Here is a 24,160-nt window from a genome sequence, read left to right on the forward strand (position 1 = left end):
AAATAGTGTTTTAAATTTTCAGCTAATCCTAGGCTGCTCTAAAGCATCAAAATGCTTCTAAGCCATGTATGTTCCTTTTATTTTTACCCCTAACAAAATTGAGTAACATTGTTAAGTTTACTAATGTAACTACAAGAAAAAAAAATAAACAGGAAATCTAATCAACCAATAAATTCACTTCATTGCCAAATAAAAATTGGGGATTACACAACCACTTGTCTCCAGGCATATATATTCTAGACTTTCATATATTAACATTTATTTGTATGTCATTATTTCTTGTATACAATCTTGACAGTGGCCAACATAAAAATATAGTGACACCATTATAAAACAAACGTTTGATTTCAGATGAGAAAGTATGTCTGTAGGGCAGGCAAAGGCACAAGTGGATTTTTCTAAGCAAAACTCTTGCGGGGCGTCTGGGTGGCTCAGTGGATTAAGCCACTGCCTTTGGCTCGGGTCATGATCTCAGGGTCCTAGAATCTTGTCCCGCATCAGGCTCTCTGCTCAGTGGGGAGCCTGCTTCCCGCTCTCTCTCTGCCTGCCTCTCTGTCTACTTGTGATTTCTCTCTGTCAAATAAATAAATAAAATCTTTAAAAAAAAAACAAAACAAAACACTCTATTGCAACAAGAACCTCCGCATAACAATTGTCCAGCCCCAAACGGTCACCCACTTATTTAAAGGTGGTGTTGGATACCATAACCAATACTGCTGCAAAGGAAAAGTTTAGAAAATTCCTTTCAGTCACTCGGTGGAATTTTACTTGGAATACTAAGAAATGCATAAGAAGTTGTGACAGCAAATATGTACTTGTTGCACTATTGGGCAAATTAATATTGGCTAATAATCAAAGGACTAAAAAATAATCAAACAGCTTACTAGTTGAGTGTGAGATTTGAGGTCGAACTGCCTAGGTTTAAATCCTGACAATTAGTTAATAATTTTAAGACCCTGAGTGTTTCATCTATATAAAAGAGATTTGATAAGATAATGAATTAAAAGACCCCACTCACAGTACTTCAAAAAATAATGATTAACACTCATTAAGAAATTTATACAGTATTTTAATTTCATCTTTGGCTATTATTTTCATTTTACTTCTTCTACCACATCGTATTTGCAAAGGTATGTGATAAGTAAGAATGACATAGTAAAACCTAAGTTACCAGAATGCTTGGGGAATAAGTCATCTGGACAGGAAAGTCTTCTATAGGATATATTTATAGGTATAGTTTAAAAAAAAAAAAATCAACAAATGAAATAAAACTATTTCCTAAAACTAGTATGTACTTCCATGCATTCTTAATGAGTATATTGGTAGTAATTAAACTTTTTTAAATTAATCACTACTGTTATGAATATAAATTATAACTGCATGTTAAAATTTCACAATCCCTTCAAGACTTACCAAGAAGAGTAAGCCCACTAGACTTTACCAAAAATTTTTTATCATGAAGTTCATGGACAGAATCCAGGGAGTATGTGAACTTTGATGGGGGAGAAAAAATACATCTTTATTTTTACTAATCTCTAACTGAAATTTAGCATTTCCTTCAATTTTGAATGTAAGCGACAAACAGCTATACCTATGTCTGTATCACCACTAGGAATGAGATACTTTATATCATATTATTACCATTGCTATGAATTTTACTTTATACATTTAGAAACATTATTCTTAGAAGAGTCCATGGCTTCACCAGACTGCCAGTGTGGTCTGTCGCACAAAAGTTAAGAACTCTGACCTCAAATTTGTCCCAGTCTAATGTGCTTTGTTAATTAAAAGCATTAACATGTTCCATTATACTTTCATACTGAAGATTGTTTAGATTAGGGTAATACAAATTGGCTTATCTGGGATTTTTCTTTATGGAACTCCTGGATATTGTGAGTTGCCTTTGGGTAGGTAGGAATGTTTCCTAACACTCTTGTAACCTTGGGTTCTGAAATAACAAAACAGAGGGAGAAATAAGTCAAACAAAACTAGATTCAGAGGACACTGTAAGTAGAAATATAAAACATCCTACTCTCCTACTTTCTAAATTAAAAGACAATATGAAACTCCACTCGATAAATACCCTGAAGTTAACTGCATGGGTTCAAATTCTAGTTCTGCCACTTATTAGCTATGTGATCCTGGGATTAGTAACAATCTCCCTATGCATCAGTTTCTTTATTTGTAAAAGGAGATTAATAAGCACAGTACCTGACAAATGACAGGTGTTGCATAAACATTACCTATATTTATGATTATTCTTACACAGGTATCATATTATGGCCAGTTAATGTCTGACTGATTATGTTAATAACTTAGGTTTATACACCACTGTAGTCTACAGCACGCTTTCAATTATTTTATGACATCTGAACCATACCATAACCCTGTGAAAAACGACAGCTATTATTATGTATAATTCAACTGTTGGAAGAAACTAGGATAGTAAGTAACCACACAGTATCACACAAATGGGAATAGATCAAGAACTCAAACCTGGATTTCACTCTCCACCCCAACTGCCTAATTCTGTGTTTCTACTATATTAGACTGGTTAAAACAGAGAAAAAAAGATTATTTTGGAAGATGGGAAATAGGCTATGTGATGAGCACTTTAGCGCTCTGCTACTCACAGGATTGTCTTCTGACCAGAATAATATGCAGAACTTGGGAGTTTGTTAAAACTGTAGAATCTCGTGCTCCATCAAGGCTTACTAAATCACAATCTGCATTCTGAACAAAATCCTTAGGTGATTCACATACACACTAGTCTGAGCAGCACTGTTTCACTAATTGCTCTCTGACACTCATTCTGGTCACTTAAACAGTATACATTAGCCCATTCATCACAGGCCTATTTCAGTTATTAGATGATACTTTAACAAGAAAGAACTTGCTGCTTTTCTTTTAATGTATATTTTAAAAACAAGCTTATATTTCTATTTAATTCTTTTAAATATCCACTTCGTTAAGTTAGAAAGGAATGTTAGAAAACTTTAAACAAGTCAGCACTTACCTTTACCCCATTTATTCATCTATTTATTGCCGTTCTTTATTCCTGAATGTCGTACTACCCTCTGCCTGAAGGATACACTAGAGAGCAAAACCACCATCTCCGTATCTTACACCGGGAAGATTAAAACAGGCCAATTCTATCTTTCTATTTCTGCCCCCCCTTATTTCAGTTGAGACCCCAAACTCTGATCTCTTAAATTTTGCCAATTTTGTGGATCCAGAAAATGAAACAGAGCAAAAAGAAGAAAAATATATTTAGTCTATTCCCGTACCTCAATCTTGGCGGACCGTGAGAGGCAAATAAATACCCCGCCCCTATCTCCCCGTCCTTTATGTTAATTCATAGTTGCATTTGATTTCCAGCCTGCTGTAATTCTGGGAAGGGCTACATGGGCCCACTCCTTTCAGTACTGACCTTCTAGGTCAGAAACGCGCTACATTTTGGCACGTGAGAGCGCTGATCAGCGGTCCACCAGGTTCTACTTAAAATGACTGTTACCATTTCGAAAGGTGCCTCCTCCTACTGGTTAACCAGCCCACACGGGCAAGCGAGTAAATACCGCTCACCTGCTTCACCGAAAACTTCAAAAGCCCGGATCAAGCAGGACTAAAGGTATCTAGTAATTAGACCGTGGCACCTCCCACCGCACATTCCTGATTGGGCGCGTGAAAGACCGATGTGTCGGCGCGCGCTCTAACCAGTCGGGGGAATTCCATTTCCTCTCCCTCCTACCAGCATGACCATTCAGGGGCGGTGCTTCCAGGACACGGCCCGCCCCAACTCGAGCCGGTTCCTACTGCATCTCGCGAGAATTTGTGGGTTTGGGGGCGGACCCCATCCGGAAGAGGGCACAAAACTGCCCTTAAGTCATTGCGGAGTTATAGCTTCTGTTAGCCAGCCACGAGGTTCTCGCGAGATCCGCCGCCTCAATACCAAGTGAGGAAATTGGGGGACTCTGCTGGGAGGGGCGTGGGTCTCGACCGCGCAGCTGCCGCTTCCATTACCTTCCTCCCATGGTCTCCTTCCGGTTCTCGATGCTTCTCTGAGGCTGAGGGTTTCCGCCGCTCGTCCACCCTTCCCCCCCAAGCCCATGACCCGCCTCCGGCCCCCGCCCTCCCAGTCCAATCTCCGATCAGTTTAGTAAGAAGGTGCTGTTCCGAAAAGGAGGAAAAGGGGGTAGCACGGATAACCTCGGCCCTGGACGTAGGAAGTAAACCGTCCCCCTTCACCCTTAGATTCGTCCTGTGCTCGCGACGGCGGCGTTGGCGGACTGATACGCGGCGGTGAAGAGGCAGGAGGAGGGGGGAGGGGCGGAGCGTGGCAGCTGGCAGTAGTTCCGTCAGAGCGGACATCTTGTGGCTGTGTCGTGCGCGTGAGCCCCGTAGGGCCGGGGAGGCACCAGCTGCCGCGCGGGGAGGAGGCCGAGGCCGCAGCTTGAGGGAGGCCCCGGCCCCTCTGTACGCGTGGGTGTGGACGGCTAGGGGAAGGGAAGGGGGCCGGCCCACTGGCCGGCCGGGTAAGAGGGGAAATACAGGCCTGGGGTGGCTTGAGTGACCAGCCTGTTGGGTGGGGTGGGGTGGGAAGGCTGGGGAAGCCAGGGCCTCTCCTGTTTGAGGGGGTGGGGGAATGGGCGCGTCCTCGCGCCTAAGCCGGAGCCTCAGGGGCAGCACGGGCGCGTGGTGGCGGTGGCTGGGAGGGCGCGTGCGGGAGCGCGCTGGAAGGCGGAGTGTACGGTGGCGTCAGGGACCGACACAGAATAGCTCTAGTTGCGGGGACAGCAACATACATCAAGTCTCTTCTCTATTATTTCCTTCCCCTTACTGGCCGCACCTTTGAGCAGAAACCGAAAGAAGCCCGGCGTTAGTCCGGAGTCTCCTGTTTCCCCCTCCCCCCCCCAGCCTTTCTTTGCCCTAGTGACGCCGGCATAGCGCCGACTAGGCCCCGGCTCCTCCTCTGCTGGGCTCCGGACCCTGCCCCGCACCCACCCCTTTCTCCTACGCCTCTTCCTCTCCCACCCGGGTCTCTTCCTTTCGAGAGGCCGGGAAGTCAAACTTGTAGCCGCCCCTCCGCTCTTCCCGTCACCCTCGCCTCCTCTTCGGGCCGAAGCACGGCATAGAGGCTGTTGGTGGCTTTGCCACGCCACCCTACCCACCCCGGATCGCGACCGTTTTAAGGGACCTGGATTCATCAGGGTCTCTCCGGGGCCCGTGCGAGTGCTGATCTGCTCCGTTTTTGCAAAAGGCGCCTGTGTCTGGCAGAGCCGGTGTGAGACGAAGAGACAATCCTTCCCTGCCGTCCGGATAATCAAGAGTTTTGGCCGGACCTTTGAGCACACACCGAGAGAGTGAGGAGCCAGACGAAAAGCACAGACTATGGCGCTGAAACGGATTAATAAGGTAACCCGTGGGGCTGAAGGGAATGGGGTCGTGGAAGGAATGCAAGGCTCAGTTTCGGAGGAAAGCGTGGGGGTGGGGAGGAAGTACAATTATGAAAACGTCTCTCCTTGGGTCACTTCTGTTGGGGGATGGGAAACGCAGATGTACTTTAAAGAAATGATGCTTAAAGCTAGCAACAGAACACTTGTGGCAAGTGAGATGCTCTCTTGAGTGTGTTTCACTGGAATCGGTTCAAATTAGGGGTGGGAGAGAGTGATTTCAGGCGGTTTGGTTCTGCTTCTGAAAGAAGATTTAGTCTTGTTTGAGGGTCGAATTTGTTGAGAACGCTCCAGCAAATGTCATGGCGCTCCCTATTCTCGATGCTTAAAAACTTGAGTTGTAAGAGCAAGGCTCTTGAGTTTTCTAGGGGGAAGAACCATGGCAAACTCACAGGGGAGAAGATCATTGAAATTTGTCGGGTCCCGAACTTAATTGGGGGTCGGTGTAGAAGTCTCTTGGCGGCTGAAGAGTAGTCAGTGAGCCTAGTCAAACTTCATCGACTTTGGGCAGGTTACACAAGAAAAAGTGGGGTTGGGAGGAGATGAGCTGACACTATGTTACCACTTCCTGTGTTTTGTAGTTGAGACTTCTCACCCGAACGTATTTATCAGAGGGACACTGGGAACTGATGTAAAAGGCTTCTGGAAGCTCCCTTCTTTTGGGGGGAGGGAGGACTAGGGGTGTGATGGCAGTAAGGGAAGGTTCAGTGTACCTATTTTTGCCTCATTTAATAACACTCTCGGAGAAGATTGTTTCGCTACTTAAAACGTGCTTTGATACTGAACTATCGATAGAAGTTGAAAAAATGGGATTTTTCGAGGCTCGAAGTAGGAGGGGGGTGAGCGGAACCTCCACCTCCGGTGGTTAAGTCTCATTTTCTTGCTCTAACTTCTATCCCGCATTTTAAGATGGCGGCTGCTTTAACTGGTTCAGGCTTTTTCCGGGATCTCCTTTCGTAATAATATGAAATAAAGTTCTTTGTTAAATGTTAACTTTGACATCAGATTGTATACCGCTCTTAAGACGTCATGCTCGAGACTTTATATTCAGACTCTGAGACTGTATTTCCCTTTTTTGTAACTTGTGTATGTGTGGTGTGTTTGGTTCTTGCACAATCGAGGAGGGTGGAGTATTTACAGCTAACTTGAAAAAAATGTCATGGAATAAATTCGGCCTTACTAAAACTAGGAGATAGAGGAGGTTGTGGGTTAGAAACTTCGGCTTGGATGGATTACTTTTTAAAAAGGGGTTCTACGTGGAAGGAATGGCAAAGACTTGGCTTTACTAAGTAGACCTGACGCTGCCTAATTTTATTTAATACCTGTAACTTTGGAGTGTATTTGACCAAACTGGTATTATGAAAGATGATGCTTCAGATCTTCAGGCGATAGGGGGTATAGCTCAGGGGTAGAGCATTTGACTGCAGATCTTCAGGCAATATATTGAGGCTGAAATCTTGAATTTTGATTTAGTTCATCATTGCTTTGTCATTGTGCATTTATGTGAAATATAAAAAATCTTTGTTTTTGAGAGAATGGAAAAGAGGTACAAATTTTTAGGAGTTAAGATTTTAAGTCAAAAGGATTAAACATCTGACCACTTCTGAGGCCAGCAATACAATTGGAGAAGCATAGTTCTATTTTACAGCATAGTTAATATAAGGAATATAACATTTAGTACAGATTAAAATCTTTTATATATGAGAATTAGTTCAGGAAACTAAGATGTGGAGTAATCTCAAATCCATAGCTTTTTATGTGTGTGGAACAGCACACTTCAAAGGAAGGGCTCATTGATTTTTTTTTTTTTTTCTTTTATAGGTGATACCCAGCTGCTGTGACACCACTTAATTTAAAAGCTCTAGAGGGGCAATAAGTAGTTAAGAATGTGAACTTTGGGGTTGAAATGTTCCAGTTAGAGTTCTAGTAGTGGGCAAATTATTTGTATGCTTCTATGAAACACATACTTGTTATGTATGAACAATAGTTGAGTGCCTGGTATGTTCTAGGCACTAGGGATGCAGCAGTGAGCAAAAACGGGTTTAGGTCTCTAGATTTTGTTTACTTCAGGATTAAAGAGGTTAACGTGTGGCTTTGAACAGGCCCCTGGCACATGGCACTCAGATTATTATGACTGCTATTTTATATCACTATTTTTAATCTTCAGAGACTTTAAAGAACTGTCTTGGTTTAGTTGTTTTCATTAGTACCAGATTGACTTCTGTTGGAAATATTTTGAGGGTATGTGTAATACAGAAACTGGACATAATACTTTACAAATTGGAAGAAACAGTGTTTATGTGGGACGGTTCATTCATCCTATACAAAGATTTTGAAAGGCATATGGCTTGATGCTTAGCTGTTAATATCGGAATCACATGATGAAACTTGGTGGGGGGGAGATCCAAGATCCAAACAGAATTTCAGTGAGTAGATAGTTAATGGGAGATGGCTCTTTTAGGGTCCTGTGTTCTAGAAATACAAGGTCAAGTAGGCATTGATTTAGTGTGGTATTTCTTGTGTCGTGTACCTGTTTGGGTTTTTGTTTTTGTTTTTTTGTTTTGTTTTGTTTTTTTTAAGATTTTATTTATTTATTTATTTATTTATTTGACAAAGAGATCACAAGTAGGCAGAGAGGCAGGCAGAGAGAGGGAGGGAAGCAGGCTCCCCGCCGAGCAGACCCTGAGATCATGACTGGAGCCGAAGGCAGAGGCTTAACCCACTGAGCCACCCCGGTGCCCCTACCTGTTTGTTTTGAATTTACTGTCTGAAGCCCCCAAGTTCCAAATATTAAGATATCTGTATTCCTTGTTGATACTTTATTGAAATGGTAGTGTTGAGATATTTTTAGCCATTAGTAGTTTATTTGATCAGCCTTTGAATTTGTTTTTTTCTAAAGCTACATTACAATATTTTGAGTATTTCTTAGACCAGGCAGCCTTATCATACAATCTTAACTTGGTTTTCTTCTGTATTATTTATTTAATAAGCTGTAGTATGGTTTTACAGGGCTATTTATTAAACAACAAGAATCAAAAATGGGAACTCCCAAGTTGATTAGTGGTTGAGGACCACAGACAATTTTACTACTGCTATTAAAGTAACTACAGTGCTTGTGTTTTGGGGACGTTTAGAAAGAACTACATAAAATACGTGAGCCGAGCCTAGAATAATGTTTTGAGTGTTTGCAATGTGTTAGAACTATTTGTGACACCTGCATTAACTCATTTAATATTACAACAACTCCAGGAAGTAGTTACAATTAAATTGTTGTTCCCATTTCGAGATTAGAAACCTGAGGCACTGAAAGGCAGAACTGGGATTAGAACTTAGTATGGCTCCACAATGTGTCTTAACTGTTACATCATCCTTTAGGTTTTTGGTAATCAGAAAGGTTTTCTTGTGCATTATTGTACTGCTAATAGTAGCTAGGACTTAGCATTTACTATATACCCAGCACTGTTCATAAACCTTTATAAGAATCACTTCATTTAATCCTCACAATTCTCTTGAGATAGAGGCACTTTATCCCTCAGTGATACGTAAAGAAAAGGCATAGAGAGGTTAAGTTCCTTTTCCAGTCGCACAGTTAGTAAGAGACTGAGATTCAGATCAGATAGTCAGCCCCGGGAGCTTAAGCTCTTAAACTTCATGCTGTTCTGCTATTTCAAACCATTTCAATTTCTGTCTTATCCAGTGAATGTTATTTGGTCTTGCTACCTGGAATAAGCTGTTCTCCTCTCCCAGGCCACATTTAAATAATTGGGATTTGACTTTACTCTTACACCCAGGTAATAGCTAATTTGTGAACTAAGCTGTTCACTAACCTAAGTTTTGAAAGCAGGAGTGAGTTCCTTTTTGATTAGTCTCTTCAAGGACTATGGGAACTACCATGTGCCAGCTAATTGTTAGGGGTATCTTAAAATACACTTGTCCCCAAAGAGACAGATACATGGTTTTGCAGGTGTTTCTTTAAGATCCCCAAGGTGCTTCTGTAGCCAGCTAAATTTGTGGGACGGTTATTGATTCATGGATGCTGATGGTGACCTTGGTGTTTAATTTTATTAAGAGTGACTTACTTTAAAAAAAAAAAAAAAGAGTGACTTACTTTGACATTGCTTTGATCATCCTGCTTATCTGCAGTATTCTAGTTGTCGTTACTCCTACGAATACAAAGTTGAATACTCTTAACTAGCTCTAGAGGAAAACTACTTACAAGGTATGTGTTGTTAGGTTATATGTTATTTAACTCAAGGATTCAGTACCCCTTGTTAGTCTTAAGGTACAGGATTGGGACTATAATGATCCCTTTCTAGTAAAGAAGATACTAGGTTCCTACCACTGATGTGAAAGTTTTCAGGTTGAAATCTCAAGTCTTAGATTGGGTTTTGCCTTCTATAGAATATGTTATGGTTTGTGGGTTTTGACACGAGTTGCATTTATATATCAGGATATTGAGCAGAGATCTTAAAGAATATGGTATATGGGAACTAAGCATATTTATGGAATCATTTTCTCTGGGATCAGGCATAATTTTGAAATTACCCAGATGATTCTGAGGCCTTCCTCTGGTTAAGATCCACAGACTTAGCAATAATCATTTAATCAATACTTACTGAGGTTTTACTGTTTGGCACAGTAGTCTAGTCCCAGGAGATAAAGAAAAATGAGGAAGCCTTGTCATTACCCATGAGAGTCTTTGCTTTGAGTGGAAGAAACAAGCATATAAACACACGAATAGATGTTTGTCACCTTGTGCAACTTACCTTTTAAGAACATAAATCAAGTATGAGAAACACCTGTTGAAAAAGAAAGAAAGGGCTATTCATATATCAGATTTACCCATTATTATTAAACATAGTTTATCTAAATATTTTACTTATACTATGTTTTGTCATCTCAGGCTGGTTTTTCTAACTAGTTAATTCTCAGTATCAAAATTTTGAAATTAGCAAAGTTAAAGGATTTTCATTCTTTAACTGGAAAATTTTGTATTCTTTTTGGTTTTGCTACAATAGCAATGATCTTATTTGAAAATTGAATGGTGTAATTAAGAACAGATGAATTTACTGAATAACTTATTAGCCAAGTTAACCTTGGTATGTAAGAGTCTCAAAACTACCCTCTGCCTTTGGGGAAGGGAAAAATTCAATGAAGTGTTTTATACTCTCCCTTAACATCTGATTTTTATCTCTAATGATACCTTCAACGTAAACTTGTTTCATTCAGGCCTTCAACTTTTCATTGCTGGATTTGTCATATTTGGCCTTGTAGGTTTCAGTTGTGAATCAGTACTTGGTTACTGGTTCATTTTTAGAATGGAGTACTTGTTCACATTCATCTTAGCCTTGTTAGCATTTCAAAACTAATTTATAATTGGATGTGTTCCACCACTGGACTGCTGTTAATTTTGTTTTTTATGTTTATGAAATGTCTTGTATGCTTTTATATATCAAAGCTGAGAACCTAAATTTGGCTGTTTTTGCTCATTTAGATAGTGCTTACAGAAAAATAGCTTTGAATAATTTTAAGTGACTTAAGTGGTGATTTTAAGAAAGAAGATTGTAGTATTATTCAACCCATTCTTTGTATCTTGTCTAATCAGGCAAACTAGCACACTGTCTAACCTGTAATTACAACTAAACAGGAAATTAATGTAGTGTCAGTGATACAATGAGACATGGTATGTAGCACCTACCTACCTGTTAATCCTTAAGGTAAAAGAAATTTTAAGGATTTCTCAAATTCTAAATTCCAAGCTATAATGATTTTAAAGTGACTGTTCCTTCTTATTTTGAGTCTATAGCTCCATGAAATTGTTCATATCCCAAAATATTGTGCTAAGCTTCCTTGTTAAATAACTTATGGTAAGGATACATTTCTGAAATGTATGCTGTTTCCTTCCTTACCATTTGTGTCTACACATGTATGTAAAAATTTCAGAGCATTAAATCTAATACAGATTTTTACTTCATGGTAAACCTAATCTTCATAAGAACAATTAGAGCAGTTCTCATCTGCCTAATTAGGCAATTAATTGTACTGTATTTCATCCTGACATTGGTCTGAATATGTACCTTTATATTTTGCTAGGTTGTAAAGGCTCCTTGAGGGTGATTCTTACCTCAGAATTTCTTGTAAAGCCTCTCTTCTTGCCTTCCACCTCATGGCCTCATCTCATCCAGCCCCCAAGGTGGTAGTTTCTGTTGCTCAGTATAGGTTTAAGAGGCAAGGACTGTATGACACTGATTCACATAGTTACACACATCTTGTCTTTAAGTCAGAAGTTTTTAAAGAAATGGACTCTTTAATACAAGAAATTACCTTTCGGTGATGGCATGAACTTCTCAGTTTTCCCAAAAGTGTGGATGGGAATTGTATTTATGGTACTACTATCATTCTGACCTTTGTGTGATAATGTTCAAGATGAATGGTGGAGTATGGGATAACAAATGGTTGTGAACATGGTGGTGCTAATTACTAAAGGATGGAACCTGTGAACTTGGTGTTACCATAGCAATCATCTTTGTTTTCATAAATGCTGACTTTGGTTATGTTAATATAACATAAGTAGAGGCTATCATTGGAAGAACGATTAGCAGAATGCTTAAACAGTTATTCCTAGGGGTATTAACTTACTGGACACTGATCTGAGATGGCTACTCTATACCTTCATCATTCATAAATAGTTCTTACATTTCCAATTTGTAAGTTCTTTAAAAGCAGAGACCATTTTTTATGTCTCTATCACTTCTGTATACCTTTGTGTTTAATACCTTGGTTTCCTGTTCTTCATAGTCTATGTTCGTCCTTTAACTTCTTTGAAATGAGTAACATGTAATGAGAGAAGCAAGAAGCAAATATTTAGCAGTATGTTCAGACTTCTAAGCCAGTATCTCAGCCTTTTCATGATTTACTTCTAACAGTCAACTGTCAAAGAGATCCTGTGTGCTATAATGATCAAAGCAAAGATCTTTCTCAAGATAAACTGTATGCTTTCTCTTATGAGTCCCAGAAAAGGAACGGTCAGACTCTTTACTGTTTAATTACATACCTCCAGATGAGAATGCTCAGTAGCTTAAGCTGTACCTTTTGGTTTCCTTAAATAGAGATTTGCTTGACTCCTTATGAGTCTGTTTAGGTTTTTAAATGGGAAGGAGAAGCATATTTCTAAGTGAGAAGAGGCCTGGATTTTCATGCTAGCCAGGTGTTGTGCAGGAAGGTTTTTAGGAAAAGCAGTTAATAGGAAGATGATCCAAAAGGAAAATACCCTCCAGAAGAAAACACCATGGCAAAGAGATGTCTAACTTTGGTGAGGTTTTATTTTTCTTTATGTCCTTGTATGCCCTTGGTCAGTTTTAGTGTCGATTCACTGTGAGTAGAGCCGTTAGCCACTCCTAGTGTGTGCTAGTCTCCCTGCCAGCCTCTTTGCTATTTTAGTGGTCTTAATAGTTGGCCAAGAGACAACCTTAGTAATGCTGTTCTTGGGGAAAGGGGTGGTCAACAGTATGAACCCTTTATAGGTGCTGTATGTAAGCTATTCTCTTTGGTCCTTGCCACTGTCCCTCCCTGCTAGGAAGCAAAGAGCTAATGGTTTCAGTTCTTCATATAATTTTACAAACTGTTTTTGTTCCTAAAGCCTATGAAAATTTAGGGTTTAAAGTCATTTCGTAAAGTTAAAACCAAAGACAAAATTACTTTGGAATAATCTTTGAGTAGATGCTTCATTGAAAATTTATCTTAAGTCCAATAAATATACCTTGAGTAGAATAGAGACTTGAGTTGGTACAGTTGAAATTTTTTTTTCAGTTTTCCAAATGCCGTATCAAATTTTTAAACTACATTTCTGATGTAAGGACACCCTTTTGAAAAAGCAGCCATTTGAAAATCCATCCTTAGACCTCTAATTTTCAAGTGTCTACTAGAGACACCAAAAGGTAGTATGTCCTACACTTTGAATGCATTCTTCCCCCTAGTAAGGGGATCTGATGGAAAGCAGAAAGAAGGCCTGTTTCCATAAGATTGTTTTAAAAATAAAAATGCTGGGGCCTCTGGGTGGCTCAGTGGGTTAAAGCCTCTGCTTTCGGCTCAGGTCATGATCGCAGGGTCCTGGGATCGAGCCCCGCATTGGGCTCTCTGCTCAACAAGGAGCCTGCTTTCCTTCCTCTCTCTGCCTGCCTCTCTGTCTACCTGTGATCTCTGTCAAATAAATTAAAAAAAAAAATGCTTGTTATTTAAGATCTTTCATCACCAGTGACCTAATTCTCATGTTCTTCTCTCACCTGAATTACTGCTATAGCTTTCTAATGTAGTGATCTACTTCTCTGTCCTTTGTATTAGGGATTCGTACAAAATGGGGATGGGTCTTCGATACCCCACTAATTAAAATTTTGTGCAAGTATGTGTGTATTTGGGGGGATAGAAGGGCTGTAGTTAATCAGTCTTAGAAGTCCTTATTATAAAGTGTTAAGAGCCAATGTTCTGAATAGTATACATATATAGAAATATGTAGATATAGGTCTTTGTATAACTATATGTATTTATAGTTTTTTATCTCTTAAAATTTGAAAACCTGCAAAACAATGCTATGTGTGAAAAGATACATACCTAGTAGAGTGTAAAAATGTGGAGAAATAGTGGAAGCCAAATTTGGGATAATCTGTTACCTACTGTGGGAGAAAGGAAATGGAATTTGAGGAGTATGTGAGGGATCGTCAATTATATCTGCAACATTTTCTTTTTTTAAATATGGAAGAAGTAGTAAAAATCTTTGTTAAGCTTGGCTTAACTAACAGGTTGGGTACACAGATTATGGGTACTTTCAGGATATGACCTAGTAAGTTAAAAAATTCAAAGAATCCCTCCTAATGTAGTATTTGTCCATACATATAAAAAAATAGTAAAAACCAAATTTGATTTGTCTTATTCTTGCTTAAAAACTATCAATGGTTCAGGGCACCTGGGTGGCTCAGTTGAGTATCTGACTCTTGGTTTCAGCTTGGGTCATGATCTCATGAGTTGGTGAGATTGAGCCCCATGTAGGGTGCCCTCTGCGTGGCCCCCCACTGTGCTTGCTCTCTCAAACAAGTAAATCTTTAAAACAAAAATAAAACTATCCATTTCCCATTGCGTTTGGGGTAGTCTGACATATTCAAACTCACAGAAGATCCTAGCCATGGTTAACCTTTCTGGCCACATGGGTTACTTTCTTATCTATACCCTGTTGTGTTTCTGGTATGTAAGACTATAAGCAAATTTTTACAGCCTTGTGTTCTTTCACACCCTCAACTTTGAATGAGTTTCTCTGTTTGGAATGCTTATCCCTCTCCATCAAGACCCAGCTCAGTTGTCACTGTTTGTAAACCCTCGAAAGGTTAGTGGTTACCTTTTTAAGATTCACGAGGTATTTGAAAGCCTTTATTTTAAGCACTTGAGTTGTTGAAATGTAGTTTTTTGTTTTTGCATTTTGCCTATTTTATATTACCTCAGTCTGTTGGGAAAGTTATTCATGTTTTATCTTGGTATTATTCAGACCTAACCTGCTGGATACCAAAAATGCAGTCTTCCTATAAGCGAATAAATGTTTTGATAGTGAAATTTTAATAGCAGATATTGCACTTTTCATTTTTAGAAATAGATTTAAATTAACCTCTGGGTTCTGTGATTAGATTAAAAGTTGCTAGACAGGACACATGACTGCTCCCTCTAGCTTTTTTTAAGACTGCTTCACTTAGTTTTCTTTCTTACATGTTTTTCAAGAAAACAAGACTTGAGCATTACATTGTGCTTTAGTGGGTAAAGTCTATGTGGGTCCCAGTAGCTCTCTGCTGAGAATGGGTCTCCTCCCTCTTGGGGTTTTTTCCCCTTTGGATTTATTAGAAGGAAAACTGGAGTGGTTAACAATCAAAGGAAATAGCTATAGGAACCCAGAACAAGCTACAACCTCAGGGACTAAAATTGCACGTGTATATGCCAAGTCAGCTCTTATTATCGCCACTGCTCAATGTGATCTCTTTTTCTTTGGATTCACCATGTAATTTCAGGGGACATGGCTGCCAGCAGCTCTAGGTCACAACCATACAGCTTCTGATTTAGAGAAGGAAAAAGTGTCCCAGCTTCAGTTTGAAAAACCAGGCAGAGATGGATGGACTTGATCAGGTCAGGTTCTGGCTTGGGTTGCTTTGCAACCCTTTGAGCTTATCACAGGCCGAAGTAACAAAATTCTGTGATTAGCCTGTCTGAGTAACAGGTGATTGTCAGCCACCATTAACCGAACACTATAATCACAAGTTTGGAGGGAAAAACATTTTCATGAAAGCGGGGTAAGATACTTATTGAGTAGACAAAATGTCTCATACATATATATATATAGAAGAATGTCTAAAATGACTTGTTACTATGCTTTCTCTCAGATTTTTTCCTTGCTAAGGTACTACTCTGTAATCTCATTTGCTTATGCTATAGGCATAATAATGTTATGAGAATTACTTGTTATCTTAGAGATGAGGGCTGGTACATGATTTAAAAGGCCTGTTTGTTTTTTTTAAGATTTTATTTATTTGACAGAGAAAGAAATCACAAGTAGGCAGAGAGGCAGGCAGAGAGAGAGAGGGAGAATCGGGCTCTCTGCAATGCAGGGCTTGATCCCAAGACTCTGAGATGACCTGAGCAGAGGCTTAACCCACTCAGCCACCCAGGTGCCCCTAAAAGACCTGTTTTGATCCTTAAAATAAGTTAGGTCATTTTTTCAGTGTTGCCTTTAAAGTAGATTTTATAGTACATAAAGTAATTGGCCTAATTTTAGATCTCTGGTTATTACTTCAAAGGTGTCTTGGTCATGGATAACTTGAAAAATAAGGTACTTCGAAATTATTTGAGAATAAGATTCTGAAACTATGGGAGGGAAAAGCTGAAATTAGACCTTCACTGTAAAGTAATAATGCCAGCATATAAAGGCTTAATGATTTATAAATACTGTGCCTAAAAACTTGTTTCTTCTATAAGAAATATTTTCTTAAATTCTTCAAAATTAAAATGTAATTTTCAAATCAATGTTGATGTATTCTAGATCAACTTTATAGATTCCTGCAGTTGTATTTAGAATGAAGTTGTTTCAAGGTCTCTTGAGTATTTTGTTAGATCAACCAACATTAGATTGGTTTTTATTTTAAAATAACAGATTTCTTTTCAGGTTTAAACAAGTACATAATTTGGGATAGATCACTGTAAGAAACTAGGAGGTAAATCTTTGTGGAAAAGGGGGGGGTAGCTTGGAACAGGTAAGTTGTGGGGGTTTTTTGGAGGGATTTTTTGTTTGTTTTGAACCCTTATGTTCTGAAGGAAAGAGGGAATTTGAGTCCATAAATTAACTTTTGGTATCTATTTTTTGATGGGCCAGTTAAACAAAAGAATTTGTTATATAAGCTCTGGAACATGGGAGCATTGTCTGTTCACATCAGTTAAACTAGACTATTTAATTTTTTTTTTTTAAGATTTTGTTTATTTGACAGACAGAGATCACAAGTAGGCAGAGAGGCAGGCAGAGAGAGGAGGAAGCAGGCTCCCCGCTGAGCAGAGATTCCCAGGGCTCTGGGATCATGACTGGAGCTAAAGGCAGAGGCTTTAACCCACTGAGCCACCCAGGTGCCTAGACTATTTAATTCTTATGTACAGTAAAATTTTTATGCTTTGAGATGGTGTTAGATTCCCATTATAATGAAAGTGGCTGATTATGGGATGTAAGTAAATACCATATGAAAACTTATCTGGCCTATGAAAAAGTAATTTGCTTCATAATGGATAGTCAATTCAAGTTGTAAGTACATTTCTTTTCTTTTTTCTTTTTTTTTTTTTAATTTTACTTATTTATTTGACAGAGATCACAAGTAGGCAGAGAGGCAGGCAGAGAGAGAGAGGAAGGGAAGCAGGCTCCCCACTGAGCAGAGACCCTGATGTGAGGCTCGATCCCAAGACCCTGGGATCATGACCTGAGCCGAAGGCAGAGGCTTTAACCCACTGAACCACCCAGGCGTGCCTACATTTCTATTTTTATTCAAAAAAGGAATAGTTTTCAAAACCTTAATGTGGTTCAGAATCATTTGATACTTTGTAAGGGTGTTTTTATTTTTAAGCCAAAACCATACATAGTTTCTTTTAACCATTTGTTTAATTTCTAGTCAGGAGTTTCTGTAATTCCTATTATCAGGATCAAAAGTGGTCAAAATGAATTTTCTCCCATTTTTACGTATGCTGAACACATGAAGATATATTTAAAAGGCAAACAAATTATCTGATCTTCCATTATCCTGAAATTGTGAATCTTGGGATATCTGGCTGTTGAATAATCTTAAAAGCAAATGTGGTATGAGTTTTCAGAAGCAAGATAGAGTATATCAGAGCAACCCCCCACCCCAGTTTTATTGAAATATAATTTGACTTGTAATGTTTTTAGTTTTAGATACACAACATAATGTTCTGATATTTTGTGAAATGATTACCACAAGAACAATTCTTCTGCATTGATTTTTCATTGATTTTTTTTTTTTTTTTTAATGGAGTGAATCTAGATTGATCACTCCCGAACAATTGGCCATTTCCTAAAGTGCATTTTGACCGGATAACAGAGGCAGATATTTGCTCTAGTTATCTTCCTGCAGCATTGTGTATTCCTTTTTTTTTTTTTTTTAAAGAAGCCCACTATTACCTCATGGGTCTGTCTGTAAATCCCTATAAAGAGATATATATATATAGGTTTATATTTATATAGATAAAGTTACATCATCTTAAATTAAAAAAAAAACAGTGAAGAAACAACTATTTTCTTAACTGCATTATCCATATGTGTTACATACAAGTCGTGGAAGAGCTCAGTATATATTTGTAAATATAAGGTGGGGTGGACTTTTGGAAACTGCATGTTTTTACTATGAGCAAATTCCAGGTTCTTTCAGAGTTGTAATTTTACGCAACATTGTCTAAAAGACATGGTTGAGTTGCAGGAATAAGATCAAACAAAAAAGAATACCTACCTAGCCCCATGAGAGATTTTTCAAGTGGAAAATGAGGTCTGTGGTAGTGTGGTTTGGAAATAGCAGGATTTGAGATGGTAGAAACTCTGAGATGTCAAGGAAGTTCATTAGACAACATGAGTATTAAGAATATTAAGAACTGCTTTGTCTTAAGTTCTTAAGCCATGAAAGTATCTGATAGAACTTTTTTGGTTTGCACAGCTTTTGTTGGTGTAACAAAAATTTTCATATTTATACCTGCTATGTCCCAGGATCTGGACTGGCTACTTAATGCTTTCTCTCTTTTACTAGAATGTATTAATGTGAACTGATTGTATGTTCCTTAAAGAATGGGGTGAAAATAAATAGTTGACTTTCTTTGCTTGCTTATGTTTTTTATTATGGTTACATGACCCATCATTTTCTGTTTTGGTGTAGGAACTTAGTGATTTGGCCCGTGACCCTCCAGCACAATGTTCTGCAGGTCCAGTTGGGGATGATAGTAAGTAACTCTCAAGTTGATTTTAATGGCTAATTTTAAAAAAACTTGTATGTGTTTAGATAACAACAGTTTTGTTTTGTATTTCCCTAGTGTTTCATTGGCAAGCCACAATTATGGGACCTGTAAGTATTAAGAATTAAAACACTTGCTTTTAATTAAAGGTTCAGCATTGACCGAGTTGTATTTAACTTAGTCTTACGTTTATTTTATTACACTGTAGTACTTTTTTGGAATTGCCATAGTTGTACTGTTTTTGAAGGGCATAACAATTCAATGAATAGTAATTTGTTACATGTGCTATGTGTCTGTCTGTATACTCAGGTTCTAGAATATAGCATCTCTGGCCTATCAGATATTTTTTCACTTATTCTAGTTTTCTTTCATAGGAATGTAAAGTATTGTCATAGAGTTTTCTTATAGAGTCAATTAATTTAACTGGCTCTACCATGGTGTTACTCAAAGATCTTATTCCTGATGCTGCTGAAAATTTAAGTTTTTATTGTATTATTTTGATACTTGATTCTTCCTTAGTTTTTTACAAAATTTGAATATTTTTAGGTAGAAAGTGGTATTTTGAATACAGCAAAATTCCTTTCTATCCTGGGTAGATAAGAAACTGTATATGCTGGATAATTGAATATTCAGAATTATGGATACCATCTAAGAATTTCACAGAATTAGAGCGCAGTAAAACAACCTGGGGTAAGACTGTATCTTGCACAATACTTAATATTTTTTTGACTTGGAAGGCACTTTAGGATTTCTATTCTAAGGTATATGTATGTCTTAATCTGCACCCCTCCCTTTGGTGGTTTAATCTCAGCGTAAATGTCAATAATGTACTTAGTGAGTTAGTGGTCTATAGATAGATGTCTGTCATTCTTAAAGGAGAAATGTTCTTGGAAAAGTTAGTAAGTTTTTATTCCGTAGTTCTGAATTTGATAACTGTAATCTTCATTGTGATCCTTCGCTGGAGGATCACAATGAAGGATAGATATGGTCCCTCTCATGCTTTAAGGAACTTACCTACTGGGAGAAACAGACAGTTAAAACAGGTATGATAATGTGGAAAGTAAGTGATACATAAATGCAGTGATTAGTGGGAGAAATTTTATGGGAAATCCATAGCAGAAATGATTGAGTTAGAGTTAATTATGATGTTAGGACTTAAAGGTAAGGAGATTGTTACCTTAACCATAGTTAACCTTGGTGTAGTGGTAGTGGGGGATATTTAGATTCTTAATTTGAAATCTGCCTATATTCTAATTTAAGAAACTATTCAAAGTCAGAATTGTTCATTTCCAGTTGTTTCAAGGCCTGTTTTTACTGTTGTAAATCTTATTTTGCTTTAAAATGCTTCCTTTTATTTGGTAACAAAATTGTGATTTATTTTAAATACACATAGTTAATTCAGTGTGACTTTTAACCAATTTGGTCCTCAGAACATTTTAAAAGTTTGCTAACTTCACATAAAAAGCCAGACTAGACCTTCATTTCACAGCAGTAATGGCTTGGGATGGAGTAGCAGCTACCCCCCTTTTTTATACGGAGCTTGTGTCTCACACTATTTCTATCCACTCATTTTGCCTACCTTTTAGTCACTTGCATTTGTAATTTCTAGAATTTTCTCATTATAGATAATCCATTTTCAAAGCATATGTAATAAAATATCCTAAAATTTGCACCAAATAAAAGCTCATCTTTGATCCAGATGGTGCTTTAAAATGACCTCATTATTAAAATTAGTTGTAAGTATTAATAAAGCACTAAAGTGTCTGTCTGCTTTTGGTTCAGGTCTTGATCCCAGGGTCCTGGGAATGAGTCCCACATTAGCTCCTTGTTCCTCAGGGAGCCTGCTTCTCCCTCTGCCTGCTGTTCCCCCTGCTAATGTGTGCTCTGTTTGAGATGTAAATAAATACAAATCTTATAAAAAATAAATATTCCCTGATTAACAAAAGCAAAAACTATATTTAAGTAAGCACGTTTAGATGCCAATTTGCAAGTAGTTAATAGTTATCCTTGTAGAGTCATCAGTGAAATAAGTCATTCTTAGTTTGGCTTTTGATTGCATTTTGTGATAAAACATTACAGTTTGATTACATCACTAATTGCTTTATTTTGTTAGTATGTGACATGAGCTAAAACATAGGGCCATTGGTCATATAACAATCCATATATTTGCAGATTTGCTGAAAGAATAAATGGTGACAAAAGTACTTTTGCTTTGGAGTACTTCTTAGGTCAGTAAAAGTGATTGGCAGTGCCACATAAGTAAAGGTTCCTGACTAAGGACTGGAACATCTAATTTAAGTTTTGTACAGAGTCAGCTATTGGATTTTAGCATTTTGTAGTCTCGAAATGTTCTTGATCATTAAATTTATGAGGCAGAATGCTTCTTTCTAATAACTGTTTGAACTGGCTTATTCTTTCCAAAGGTAGGGTACTTTGGAAGCACAGATACTAATAAAAATTAAATCTTCGAAAGAATTGACAGAGCACTGCTGTCTGTGGGCTTTTTAAACTGGTGGTTTTTAAGTTTTTGGTTTTTTGTATTAAGGGCAGTTCCCACTATCAGTTGATGCAGTTGGGAGAAATTAACTCCTTATCTGATAGTTTATACACTTGATGTTTCTTTAATTGGAAATGGAACTGGCAGAAAGATAATTTAAAGTTACTTGGAGAACCACCCTGACTTCCACCTAATCTTTGATACAGCCATGGAAGAAGGTACCATTTTTGGGTAATACAACGTAACCAGCTTGAGGAGAATCACTTGCAGAAACCATCTGGTCAAATAATTGGTTCATAGGTATTGTCTTACTGGTCCATAAGGGTTATTTTTCAACTTATTTTAAGTGTATTTTGTCAGTTCCTCTAGAGGCTAATGATGTGTGAAAACTTCCCCTTTCAGTACCTTTTTAAGGAACTTTGTAGTCTAGAGGAAGAAGGAAATAAAAGTTACATAAGTATGTTGGGTACTAATAACTTGTAGAGAAAGGTATAAAAGAAGGGCAACAAGTGTATTGAACTAAATAAAGAGATATTATCTTTTTAAGGATATTTAAACTTGAGATGGATGGTACAGTGTAGGTATGGTCCTAGAGATGAAGAAGATAAGGATACAGATAACAATATTTCAAGTGGAAGAAAAAGGAGATGTGTGAAATATTTTAAGTCCAGTAGGGAGAGCATATTCAGAAGAGGTGGAAGGATGAGACCACAACTATATTGGTGGGAAGGAGACCATAAAGCACCTTTTGTGCTTAGAAGTTTGCACTTTTATCTTGAAAGCTGTGCTAGATTTCAAGCAGGAATGTAACTTGTGTTTTAGGACAACTTCAGCATTAGGGTAAGGGATAAATTAGAAGAAAAACAGAGTGAAGGCAGGAATATCAAAAGTAAGCCATTGCTATAATATAAACAAAAGATTGTAAGATCTTGAATGAAGGGAGGTAGTGGCAGGCAGTGGGCATAAAAGAGAGGAAGCTAGTTTAAGAGATTTTAAGGATCTTTAAGATTAATAACTACTTTGATCAGTGATGAGTTACTGGGTTTGTGGTTTGAGTTTTGGATACAGGAGACCTCTAAGGATAAATATTTATAGGCATATATATGTATATATATATGTATGTCCTGGAATTAGTAACTAGAGAAAATAATAACTAGAGAATTAATAACTAGAGAAAAATTCAAGATTTAACCAAAATAAGTATGAGTCAGGAGATACAAGCAAAAGATGGATCTGGGGGAATACCAAGACTTTATGATTGCCCTGGGGGAGGAATACTGACTTTGGACTGATAGGAGTTAAAACCAGTAGAAGGTGTCTAAAGAGATCGGGTATAAATTCTGGATTTCTAAGACTTGGGTGAGGTTACAGGTTAAAGTATTCTTCTTTTTCTTTTGTTGTTTTCTGTTTGCTTTCAGTTTATAGTAGATTCGATAATAGAGCTTCAGTTTTTTAGGTAGCATACTTTGGTCTGGTTACCTCTGGATCTTGTGGTTTTACCAGTTTTTCCTCTTTGAGTTGATGAAATTGTAGTGTTAAATTGTAACACTGAATATTTTCATCCCTGAGTTTTGTTTTTTGTTGTTTTTTTTTTTTAATAAGTGAAATGAAATTTGGCTTTCCCTAAATCTTACCATCAGATTGTCTTTATTCAGAAGCAGTCAGATACGGTCCTTCTGATTGTATGAAACTTGGAATGAAAACTCAGAACTTTGGTAATTTGGTTTTATAAAAACTTTTACTGTTTAGGAGTACTGTGTAAACATTTTCCGTATTAGTCTGTTTTGTAAAACTATGCCATTTGAAGCATCTATTCCCAGTTAATGTAGCTGTTAACAAAGGAATGTTATTTAATTCAGATCATATTCTGTGCTTTATTTTTTCTATACTTTTTATATGCTGCTTTTGCAGTCTTAGTTTTTTTAATTTAAATTTTGTAGGCAATATGAAAAGACTTTGGGGTAAGAAGGACTCAAGTTGTAGTTCTTTGATTATACTAGTTATATGTTTCTTTGAACTTCATTCTTAATCAGTAAATTGTCATTTTTCCTTCAAGTTGCTGGTTTGCCCTGTTCATTTTTCATAATGTTTGCAACATTTTATTGCATGTCTTTCACCAGAACACTTACCCATCAATGTAAGAAATTGTTCTCTGTGTCCCTTATACATACCTGATCTGTAGAACAGTTAAGGTTTTTTTTTTAAAGATTTTCTTTATCTGTTAGAACGAACAAGCATGAGCAGGGTGAGGGGCAGAGGGAGAAGCAGGCTCTCTGATGAGCAGGGAACCTGACGCGGGTTTCTCGAGGCTCCATCCCAGCACTCTAGGATCATGACCTGAGCCAAAAAGACGCTTAACAGGCTGAGCCACCCAGGCGTCCTAAGAACTGAGTTAGATTAATTCAGTTATTGTTTAACTATTTTACAGAGGGCTGGGAATTAAATGAGCTGTATTAAAGTCTCAGATCTGGAAAAGTTTTTACTTTCCTGACATCCAGAATGGGCATAATAAAAGACTTATAATTAGCACTATGTACATACTGTCTGTAATGGAGAGGAGTGGATGTTGGTAATAACTGAATTACTGTAAATTTTTAAAGACCTTGCCAGGTGACTTCTATCCAGAAGCAGTTATGCAGTTACTATGTTTTACCCTAAAGGTTTTAATGAGGTCACTGTCTTTTGTCATCAC

At 37.9% G+C, this 24,160-nt stretch overlaps 1 protein-coding gene and 1 long non-coding RNA gene across 11 annotated transcripts in view; one reads left to right on the top strand and one right to left on the bottom strand.

Moving 5' to 3' along the window:
• Positions 1-215: 215 nt before the first annotated feature.
• Positions 216-3,217, bottom strand: LOC116869499. The gene is made up of 3 exons (XR_004383050.1): positions 3,017-3,217; positions 623-1,948; positions 216-410 (listed from the first exon to the last, which is right to left on the bottom strand). It is a non-coding gene; the product is annotated as an uncharacterized LOC116869499 (long non-coding RNA).
• A 637-nt stretch (positions 3,218-3,854) lies between these two features.
• The window catches only part of UBE2D3 (ubiquitin conjugating enzyme E2 D3), a 28,854-nt gene continuing 8,548 nt past the window's right edge, over positions 3,855-24,160 (top strand). For 2 of the 10 annotated variants that reach the window (XM_032860714.1, XM_032860767.1), the window contains exons 1-4: positions 4,360-4,473; positions 5,258-5,412; positions 18,896-18,959; positions 19,029-19,081. In XM_032860714.1, coding sequence (XP_032716605.1) covers positions 5,389-5,412; positions 18,896-18,959; positions 19,029-19,081 — 141 coding nt within the window. In that variant the 5' untranslated portion in view covers positions 4,360-4,473; positions 5,258-5,388. Of the gene's footprint in view, positions 3,953-4,053; positions 4,227-4,359; positions 4,474-5,257; positions 5,413-12,723; positions 12,763-18,895; positions 18,960-19,028; positions 19,082-24,160 lie in introns of those variants that run through there. The other 8 variants (XM_032860776.1, XM_032860795.1, XM_032860741.1 and 5 more) reach the window with 7 other exon arrangements.

Source organism: Lontra canadensis, unplaced genomic scaffold (assembly GCF_010015895.1).
Source record: "Lontra canadensis isolate GAN:19392208 unplaced genomic scaffold, GSC_riverotter_1.0 scaffold1, whole genome shotgun sequence".
NCBI classification, from domain to species: Eukaryota; Metazoa; Chordata; class Mammalia; order Carnivora; family Mustelidae; genus Lontra; species Lontra canadensis.